Source organism: Onychostoma macrolepis, chromosome 17, assembly GCF_012432095.1.
Source record: "Onychostoma macrolepis isolate SWU-2019 chromosome 17, ASM1243209v1, whole genome shotgun sequence".
Lineage (NCBI taxonomy): Eukaryota > Metazoa > Chordata > Actinopteri > Cypriniformes > Cyprinidae > Onychostoma > Onychostoma macrolepis.
Window position 1 is genome coordinate 28,306,197 of NC_081171.1, and position 11,299 is coordinate 28,317,495.

At 38.4% G+C, this 11,299-nt stretch overlaps 1 protein-coding gene across 1 annotated transcript; it reads left to right on the plus strand.

Annotated features, from left to right (window-relative positions):
- Positions 1-9,481: 9,481 nt before the first annotated feature.
- On the plus strand, positions 9,482-10,990 carry LOC131522837 (uncharacterized). The gene is made up of 3 exons (XM_058748643.1): positions 9,482-9,844; positions 9,923-10,318; positions 10,938-10,990. Exons 1-3 carry the CDS (start codon positions 9,685-9,687, stop codon positions 10,988-10,990), a joined length of 609 nt encoding a protein of 202 aa, XP_058604626.1. The 5' UTR covers positions 9,482-9,684.
- The last annotated feature ends 309 nt before the right edge of the window (positions 10,991-11,299 follow it).

Here is an 11,299-nt window from a genome sequence, read left to right on the forward strand (position 1 = left end):
TGGTGCAGCTGACACAGAACAGCTGTTTGTGTGCAGTAGATATTTTCCAAAATGGTGCTACGGTGACGCTGAGGAGATGACTTGGTGAATAAAGTCATTATTTTTGTTTTGTTTGAGTACAAAAAGTATTCTTGTAGCTTCGTAAAATTACGCTTGAACCCCTGATGTCACATGGATTATTTTACCGATCTCCTTGCTGTCTATGAGAGGGTCAGAGAGCTCTCAGAATGCATCAAAAATATCTTAATTTGTGTTCTGAAGATGAACGGAGGTCTTACGGGTTTGGAACGACATGAGGGTGAGTAATTAATGACAGAATTTTCATTTTGGGGTGGAGTAACCCTTTATTACCCTTTAACAACAACAACAACAACAACAATAATAATAATAATAATAATTTATTTATTTTAAATATAATTATTTTGTAATATTATAAATGTCTTTACTGTCACTTTTGATCAATTTAATGCATCCTTCCTTCCTTTCTTTTTTCTTTCTTTCTTTAATAATCTTACTCAAACAAAATGGTAGTGTATTACCACAAAAACTTTGATAATAAAAATAAATGTTTCTTGAGCGGCAAGTCAACTAAATAATAATAATAATAATTGGAGTTTTTACTGTAGTTTTGGTACATCTGCACATCACTTTCTCACAGTGTTTTCTTACGTGACTCGTTGTGTTTTAGATGATGGAGGATTCTTCTCCAGTCCCCAGAAATCTGTGGTTAGTAATAACTGTAAAGTTCATGTGGAAAGATGGTGTCCAAACAGCTGGTGAAAAAGATCCCTTTGCATCTGGCAGGGAGTCCATGCTACCCTGCCAACAGATTAAGTGGTCACTAAAGCTTTAAAATGAAATTTTTGTGTTTTGTATGAAAGCATAATTTCCATATCCGTAAGCTCTCTGTGAACCACTTGTCTAAATATTCATAAATCATCACTGAATTCCTGCTTTTATTTGAGAAGTATGAACTTGAAGAAAAATATTAGGTAGATGTGGATGATCTTCACACAAAAGAAACAAGATGATATATTGCATATTCAGTATTACAGAATCAGATATGCTTGTCTGGTGTTGATGATGAAAAATACAACAATTTTTCAAAGTTCTAAATAAGCAAAGATTACAGCATGAAACTTTTAAAAATTTTGATAGAATTTTTTAGTTTTTTTTTGTTTGGCATACTGAATACGAAAATCGTATTACTTTTTGTGTATCATTAACAGTGCTCATGAAAACTAAAATATATGTTAACAACTTATACAAACTAATCAGTAATTACTCACACATAAAAATGGCATGGTACATCCATAATACTGAGCTAACTACAGTTTAACATGAACAGCTACCAAAAGCAAGTCATACAAAACTTCAGAAGTGTACGCTGGATGATTTTTTTGTTTTATATGAATAGTCCCACAATGTTCTGGAATGTTCCAGAAAGCACTAGAATGTTATAGAATATTCCAGAATGGTACAGAAATGTCTAGAATGTCCCTGTACTTGCAGAAGCAAAATATCTTAAAAAAAACAAAACAAAAAAAAAAACATGTAGAATTAGTACAAAAACTTATGTGTATTAAACCGATGTTTCACAATTAATGATATGAAACGTTAATTAACGTTTAATGATATGAAACATAAATGTTCTAAAATTTATCTGACCTACATGTTTACTAAAATATTAATGTTACGTGAAAATAAATAGTACAGTACAACCCGGTAATAATTAGTGCCACAGAATTGCAGAAGAACCATAAAAAAATTAAGTGAATTTTTTTTTTGTTACATTGTTTTTTTTAAAACTACTTGTGTATTCTACTTTGCCATTTCAAATTTAATTTAATGTGTTACTTGCCATTGGCTGTGAAATTTATTAGCAATTTCTGAATGAAAATCTACATCCTTTTTTAAGTGAACAGGTATAGATATTTGGGATTTTAGACAAAAAAAGACAAGCACTCCTCATATATCAGTTCCCCTTCTGGTTGGCATAAAACAACATTTTATTGCGCACACAGGGAATCACTGCATTTCCATTAAGTTCTTTAGTGTACAGTATTGTCTTTGGAAGCGAATCACCTCTGTGAATGAGGGAGGACTCCATTCCTCACCTCCCACATAATGAGGAGACCTTCGCAGGTTATATCCTCATCTTCAGCTGGGATTGCCATTTCCTCTTGCCTTTGACCTGCACGTCTCATGGCTGAGTCATACAGGAATCAAGGTGAAGAAGAACAAACACAAAGACCGGGAAAAAATGGGAAATCTGTGTTGCAAGTGCTGTTCAGCTGTGCTGAGCTCAAGTGGACTTCACCAATGACAGAAATTTGGAAAACTCATCACCTGCAGCTGGACCAGGGCCCCAGTTAAACATGGGTGGTCACCAACAAAACGTCTCTAAATAAACGGTTTTGCATGATGCGACTGTTATCTGTTGTGAAATGTTGAACAGGGCCCATATGCAGTGGCCTAACTGCCACTTCCCTGTTGAAAGATAAAATTATGTATGACGCAACAGAGTGCTGTTTGATGACCGCCAGGAAAAATAATGATGAACAGGCCCGTTTGTGTGCGAATTTGGTAGGTTAGCTGGACTGGGACCGAATGTGCAGGATATATTTGGAATAAAATAATAAACCCTTCAAAGCCATGGGGGGACTGTATGTCTTCTGCGGAGTGTTTGTTCTGCCTCTCTGTCATTTGCTGACTCAGAGGCTACTATTTAGAACTAACAAACACAGAGAAATATAAATTCAGCTGTGTCAGACTCGATTGAAAAAAAAAAAAAAAAAGGACCAGAACAACCTGTGTGCTTACTATGTACAACCAAAGAAAGACCTAAACGCAGCTATTTAAAACTAAATAATAAGAACATAATAACAATAATAAGAATAAGAATATATATATATATATATATATATATCATTTTTTTTTTTTTCCCCTTCAGATATTTGTCTTTATTCGGACAACATTTTTAAGAAAAAAAAAGTGTGCTTAATAATATATATATATATATAAAAAAAACATACAAAACTGATGGAAAATGCATGCCTTTGTAATGAAACACAACGAACTAAGCTACATATATAAATTATTTTAATTTCCATTAAATAATTATTCAAAAGTTATTTAAAATTGTATTTATTCTTCACTTTGTAAAGAGGTACTGAAAACATTGTATTGAGATGCATTACTAAAAAAAGTCCACTAGAGGTCAGAAATATCAACAGAAACTTGTGCTTGGATGAAATTGGCATTTAAATTTCCTTTCAAACAGCTGACTGGCTCATAGGTAAAACAATTACTTCTTAGACCTGGCTATACCCAGCAAAGGTGAAATACATCTGACTTAATGCATGTACTGAATTCTGATAAATTCCTTTCAAATAATTCTAATGCCACAAAAATGCTGATAAAATGATACTGAATCATGAAATGAAACTAAAAATAAAAAGCATAGAGTATGAAAAGAGCACAGCACATGTGAGTCCTTTGCAGACAAGCAGTCCTCTCTGTGCTCTAATTTAGCTGGTTTCGATCAGCATGGATCAGTCCCAAAGGAGTTCTGCTGCCTTTAACTTCTGTCTTTCTGAAATAACAGGCAGCCACATGTCTTTCAGAAACCTTAGTAATGGATTCTCCTGAATCACAGCTGTATGTTGCCAGAGTCTATGAGAAACAGTTGAGATTCTGTCTTTAAAGACAATTTGAATTTATTACAGTGTCACTGCTGAATTTACTGTATAGTATTTGTAAATTACTTTCACATCACAGTTGTTGTCAGGTGAAATAATTTAGTGGCTAAGAGAACTATAGATATTCGTATTATAAATATTAAGATCCTCAACATCCTCAGCCTTTTGTACAAGTTTTAATAAGACATTCATAATGTTTGTGATGGTGAAAGAAATTCTTAATCTTTTTAAACTGCATATGAACTTTTACATTCTTTTTATCTTTTTAAATATTAGTTTAATGTTTCTTAGGACATATTTTATAGCTTCCATATATTTCAGTAGTTTCATTACTATTGTTCTCTCAGTTTTTTGGTGTTTATGTATAGTACAATTTAGTTTATATTAGTGAAAAACGCAGTTGAAAAACACACACTGTGACACATTTACACACACGCACACATTTACTGTATAGAGACAAATATACATATCTTATTTTTGGAGCCATAGCAAAGTCTTTAGGCCAATATAAGGCTTTCCTCCAACATTATACTGCTTGGCCCCCAATCAAACCGGCTTTATAATATTTAAAGATTCTCCAGAGCCCACAAAGTCAAAAGAGCAATGGAGGGAAAATCACGAGTATCCGCCAACCACACACACACTCTCACTGAGCACATCCTGCTAAACTGCAGTAAATCTTCAGGACAGAGAAGTCCATGTGGAAGATACAATCATTTGAACAATAAAAGACACATCTCTGTAAATTCAGCAATCATCACATATCAGCACGTCAGAGCTGTCATTGCTATTAGTTTGCTTTCATCATGTGTGTGTGTGTGTGTGTGTATATATATATATATATATATATATATATATATATATATATATATATATATATATATATATATATATACAGTGCCTCATGAAAGTATTCATACCCTTCATTTATTTACATGATGCTTGGAATTGAGGTTCATCAGACCAGGAAATCTTGTTTCTCACAGTCTGAGGGTCCTTTAGGTGTTTTTTTTTTGTTTTTTTTTTGCAAATTCCAAGTGTCTTTTCATGTGTCTTCACTGAGGAGAGAATTGAGTCTGGCAACACCGACATAAGACCGGCGGGGTGTTGCAGTGATGTTTGTCCTTCTCTAGGTTTCTCCTATCTGCATATATGATCATGGAGCTCAACTAGAGTGACCATCAGCTTCTTGGTCACCACTCTAACCAAGGCCCTTCTCCATCAATTGCTCAGTTTGGTCAGGAGGTCAGCTCTAGGAAGAGTTCTAGTTGTTCCAAATGTCTTCCATCATGGATAATGGAGGCTACGTGATTCTGTGAACCTTCAATGCAGCAGAATTTTTTTCTGAACTCTTCCCCAAATGTGTGGTTTGATGCAATCCTGTTTCTGAGCTCTACAGGCAGTTCTTTTGACCTCAGGGCTTGGTTTTTGCTCTGATATGCATTTTCAGCATAATGCATAATGCATTTCATGTGTGCCTTTCCAAATCATACCCATTCAATTGAATTTGCCACAGGTTAACTTCACTTGAAGTGTAGTAACATCTACAAGCAATATGAATGCTCCAGAGCTAAATTCCAACTGTCCTAGATGGGGGTTTGAATACTTATGCAATGGAATCGTTTAAGTTTTTTTTTATTTTTATTAAATTTGCAAAGATGTTAAAAGCCTGTTTTTTTGTTTTGTTTTTTTTTGCTTTGCCATTATGGTGAATGGAGTGTAGAATGATGTGGGGTGGGGGAATAAAAGTAATTTAAAGCAATTTAACATAAGGTAGCAACGTAACAAAACGTGAAAAAAAAAATGAAGGGGTATGAATACTTTCACAAGGCACTATATATATATATATATATATATATATATATATATATACACACACACACACTGTATATAGCAATTTAAAATAAAATACAGGTTTTCTGTTTTCATTTTGATTTCTGTGATGCAAAGCTGAATTTTAGTCAGACATTACTTCAGTTTTCAGTCTTCAGTGTCACGTGGTGCTGGAAAGAGTTAAGTAAGGAATAATTGACGACGGGCCGTTGGATTATTAGAAAAATAATAATTACTTTTCTAATAATTCAACGGACCGAAGTCAATTATTCCGCTTATACTACGGTTGCCACACCTCAAGACATCGATCAGATGATATATTCCAAGGCATTCGTCCGTATTTCTACTTAAATCGCTATTGTGAGTTCTTCCGCATTTCATCCAACGCCTCCGTTGCTAATTCCAAAACGTCATTTTAAACCGTAACAGAGGCTTGAGCCGTTAACAGACTAATGCAGTTAATACAGTTAATAACTAAGTTATGAGAGAGAGAGAATTACCTCTGTGCGTCTCTCAATAGTGTTCAGCAGCAATGTTTCTAGTTATAGTGAAACTTAGTTCCTTTTGTTCACGAACAGCGCCGTTGTTGTTACTTCGCTTGTGAGAAGTCATGTAGTTTTTAAGTTGTTTACTGGTAAAATCGTCAGCGCGAACAACATTAGCGCGATGTATGCTAGTGTGTGTGCAAACTGTAACTGTTATGTGTGTGCGGCCTGTGAGGGAGAGAGAGCGGGAGAGATACAGTATGTGCTTTCCGTACATAATAAAGCGTAATTTTGTGGCAAAAATGTGTCGTTTTTATCATATTGTTTACTATATTTATTTATTTGGCCAGTGTCCTTGTGGGTGTTGGTTATTTTGCTGTTGTAAGACCTTTAAAATAACAGAAATCATTTGGCGAAGTGATATGGTCATGTAATTCGCGACTTAAGCTGCTATTCGTGGCTATTGTAACCGTCTACTAGGGAGAACAGCTGCTTTGCCGTAGTCGTTAATTATATTGTTCTCTTCACATATCTTTAGTCTCAGTGCTACTTGAGGTGCTGTTACTAACAGCAGACATCTTTGTACAAACGAAAAAAAAATCTTTAAAATTATCTTAAATTTAAAACATAATCAACAGATTAAATGAAAGACTAATGGTAGAATCTTATACTGATGGAATTAAATGGTATATACCATAAAACGCAACATTTAACTACACATAAGTTAAATGTTAAATGCTGTCACAAAACACTACGGCAAAGCAGCTGTTCTCCGCTAGTAGACGGTTAAAATAGAACGCCAAGAAGTAGCGCGAACACGCAATATAGCCGTTGCCGTTCCAGCAGTGGAGGCTGCTTAAAATCTGTCTGGCTGCTATTTTGAGAAATGTAAACACACACATTACTAATAAAATCTAAAGAAATTTCTGATCATCCTCCATAACGCGGTGGCTATTTACGCCTCATATCATATGTAAACACTTGTGTTACCACGGCAACGTCTGACGCATCTGAATTGCATTCCAAAGAGGTCCGTGATCAGCTCCGCAAAAAACCAAACCAGAAGGCCCCGATCACACCGAACGCGTTTTTTAGTTCTGAAAACGCGAGGCGCACCGCAATGCCTTTTTTCTTTTTCTTTTTGGTGACTTTAAAAAAAAGAGCAGTGCACTGCGTTTTTTTATGTTACTAGGCAACCACCGAATCAGCTGTACTGTCAGTGTAATCAAAGGATTACAGCACGGGCGCTATAAAATCTTTGGTTTTTGCTGTTAAGTAAACTGACATATTAGCAAAATCCCTTAAAAAATACAGCTCCGGGTAACCCGCGACAGACACCAAAAGTTTCTCCTGCATCATTGCAGTCTCCGGACTTTCTAAGCAACAGGTAAACTTTCGTCACCACAACGGAAGGCCCTTTCATTCGATTGGACACGTGGGGCGCTTTAAAAGCAATTTATTTATTTTTTCTGAAAGAATTTAATATTATTATTCAACAAAGGATGTGTTAAGTTGATTTTAAAAAGTGATAGTAAGGGCTTATATTGTTACAAAAGATTTATATTTTAAATTAATGCTGTTCTTTTTTAATTTTTATTCAAAGAATCCAGAAAAAAAGGCTTACAGGTTGAAAAAAAAAAACATAAATAAGCAACACAAATGTTTCAAACAATGATAATAAATCAGCATACTGATATAATGATATCTAAAGGATCATGTGACCCTGAAGGCTGTGTATCTTTGCATCACAGAAATAAATTATATTTTAAAGTATATTAAAATAGAAAATTGTTATTTTAAATTGTAATAATATTTCACATTATTACTTTTTTTTTCTCTCCAGTATTTTTGATCAAATAAATGCAGCTGTGATGAGCATAAGAGACTTCTTTAAAAGCATCCATGAGAGAAAAATTCCATGAGTCGTTTGTGAGGATTAAATGAATGTTGAAATGATTATCTTTATTCATGGTGGGTGGTGAGTGGTGATCTCACCTTAAAAATACGGAATGGAAGTAATCATTTGTTACATGAAGTCAAATGGTCTGTTTGCTAATAAGACACAAATCAGAGGCTATTCTTCAACAATGTCAATGGTTTCTCCACCCTTGCACTCTTAAAAATAAAAGTTGCAAAAAGGGGTTTTCTCAGCGATGCCATAAAAAAAAAAAAAAAAATATGAACCATTCAGTAAACCCATTGTTTTATTATGAAGAACATTTTTAAAATCTAAAGAACCTGTTTTCACTTTAAAGAACCTTTTGTGGAATGGAAAGCTTCAGCAGATGTTAAAGATTCTTCATTAAACCACAGATGCCTGTAAAAAAATATATCTTTATATCAGTGCTTAGAGCTGACAAGAATATACAATATGCTTTAAAATGAAAAAGTGGTGCCAGTGTGTGACCTTGTGTTAGAAGATTCATCATTACTGTGGACAGAATTCCATCCTGAAGCCCATGTGAGAAAGGTCATTTCTGATGGTTGACTTTGACCTGCAGGTTCATAATGAGGCCTGTTTAAACAAGTTCTGTTTACTGTAAATATCTTAAAATAGACCAATCGCCTGCTGTGCTCCTTTGAATGACAGCTGGAAATGACTGTTTGGGTATGTAATGTGGGGAGCCTGAGTTATTAATGTGTTGGTACACTCTCCATCAAACGCAAGCAATGTCTGGTGTCATGTAAGGGCACAGGAGAGTCGTGGCTGCATGGCAGACAGGGTGGGGGAAACACTGCAGCACTGGTCTGGGGCCAGTGACCTCAGCACTCTGTGGTGTTATTGGCCCAGAGAATCTGATGGCTTGTGCGGTTTGGCAGGGATCTACAGAGCTGGGCCCTGCCATGACAGTGTTATCTATTAGCTGGTTTCTTCAGAACGAGAGGTGATGAAAGCAGTATAGCCTCACGCTGGGTCAGCCGATGGGGAAGAGACTGCTGTGATTGTAGCACATGGTGGAGAACGTGGGCAGATTCTGATGTTTATTCGGAGAGAGAGCTAGAGTGTGTTCGCAACAACATTTACATCATTAGTCTTGTGGGTGGTCTCTACTGGCCGAGCGTCAACAGATACATACCCCGTTATGGAAAGGTTCAGCAGAGCCTGGATTCAGGCCCCTGAGAAAGTATTGACAACCAGCAAGAGCATGTGTTGCTGACAATTTTGGGTTTGATTGGATGTTGGGCTTAGGTCTGCTTGTATGCAGATATTCCTTCGCCAGCGTACTCTCGAGTGGACGTGAATAAATAATAAAGCACAATAGACTATAAATGACCATATAATAGAACCAATAATTTACTTGTAGTACATTGTTTGTGTTAGGAGTTGGGACTTCAGTTTAGTTTGTTTCTGTTTCATCTATCTGTTCTTGTTTTCTTTAATTTGGTTTTGTTCCCCGTTTTCCTCATTAGCTCTTTATTAGTTAATTAAGGTTAAGTCTGTTCACCTGTGTTTGATCTTTATCTCGTTACCTCCCTAGTTTCTGTTGGCTTTATAAGCATTCAGTTTGAGTTCCCCCAGTGTTGAATCTTAAAGTTATTTTGGTGTTGTTTCTCGTGTTCCTGAACTTATTTGTATGATTAAAGATTTGAATTCATCAATCCTGCGTCTCCTCGTACTCCTTGGAGGGCACTACACATAACAGAAGACTCGACCCACACCGATTATGCTGACGGCTGAGGACCAGTTGTGGGGTTTGCGGCAGGCTGGCCGGAAGCTGGAGCGATATGTGGATGAGTTTATCGAGCTTGTTCCCCTTCTGAACTGGCCGGACGCCTCCTTAGGTGCGTGTTTTCAGCTGGGGCTGGACAGCGAGACCATCAGATGTGAGCTTCCTGTCTTTGAGTTTTCCCTGGTCGAATGAATCAATCTTGTTTTATTTCTAAATGGATCGAACTTTGAAGTCGTAGAAAAAGAAGTCCAATCTCGCTGCCCAGTCTCCGCTGAAACACGTCACATCACGCCAGCTCACCACACCTCCACATACCACTCCAACAGTCCGAACCACCTGACCAGCCCCAACCATCTGCATCCCATCTACAGCTCCATGGTGTTCCTCAGCCCAGCACCGTCCGCGGCTCCCCCAAGACTGCCTTCCGCTAAGAAGTTCCCGCCGCCAGTCGCGGCCACCGCAAACCTGCCGCCGTTCGCGGCCCTCGCAAGCCCGCCGCCAAAGAGTATGGCAAGCCGCCAACAAAGAATAAGGCAAGCCCGGCTTCCACGGATAAGTTCCCGCCGCCGTTCGCGGCCACCGCTAGCCCGCCGACAGCGAATGTGGCTAGCCTGCCTCCCACAAAGAGGTTCCCGCCGCCGTTCGCGGCCACCGCTAGCCCGCCGACAGCGAATGTGGCTAGCCTGCCTCCCACAAAGAGGTTCCCGCCGCCGTTCGCAGCCACCGCAAGTCCGCCGACAGCGAATAACGCTATCTCTCAATTACCTCCAGTGCCTGCTCCTCGCCAGTACCCTCTGGTGTCTACTCCTCGCAAGAGTCTCCGCTGGTCCCGTCCAGCCCTCCTGCGTCTCCGCTGGTCCCGTCCAGCCCTCCTGCGTCTCCGCTGGTCCCGTCCAGCCCCGGGCTTCCAGAGCGCCCCCAAGTGTCCGCGCTTCCAGAGCGCCCTCAAGAGTCTCCGCTGGTTACGTCCAGCTCCGCGCTTCCAGAGCGCCCCCCAGTGTCCGCGCTTCCAGAGCGCCCTCAAGAGTCTCCGCTGGTTACGTCCAGCTCCGCGCTTCCAGAGCGCCCCCAAGTGTCCGCGCTGCCAGAGCACTCCCCTGAGCCGCTTCAGAGAACTCTATTACTAAATTTCTCCAAAGAAATTTTTTGGGGGGGGCTATACCCCGTTTTCCTCATTAGCTCTTTATTAGTTAATTAAGGTTAAGTCTGTTCACCTGTGTTTGATCTTTATCTCGTTACCTCCCTAGTTTCTGTTGGCTTTATAAGCATTCAGTTTGAGTTCCCCAGTTTCGAGTCTTAAAGTTATTTTGGTGTTGTTTCGTGTTCCTGAACTTATTTGTATGATTAAAGATTTGAATTCATCAATCCTGCGTCTCCTCGTACTCCCTGAGGGTTCAACACGTAACAGTTTGCTTGTGTGACCTTGTCCATGTAGAGCGCACCCTTGTCAAGTTGTCACTGGGTTGGTGCCCTTTCAAAAGCTGCTAATATGCACCATTTTGATACAAATATTTGCCTTAAAGGGAATGTGTCCCAATACTGTTCCTTGAAGCACACCAACAGTACACATTTTGGATCTCCCTCACATGACCCATCCATTTCTGGTTTT

Excerpts from the sequence above, each read along its gene's own strand:
- LOC131522837 (XM_058748643.1), top strand. The coding sequence starts at position 9,685 with ATGCTGACGGCTGAGGACCAGTTGTGGGGTTTGCGGCAGGCTGGCCGG. Across the intron at positions 9,845-9,922 it reads GGACAGCGAGACCATCAGAT|TCGTAGAAAAAGAAGTCCAA; the intron begins GTGAGCTTCCTG and ends CGAACTTTGAAG. Across the intron at positions 10,319-10,937 it reads AGCCTGCCTCCCACAAAGAG|TTTCTGTTGGCTTTATAAGC; the intron begins GTTCCCGCCGCC and ends TTACCTCCCTAG.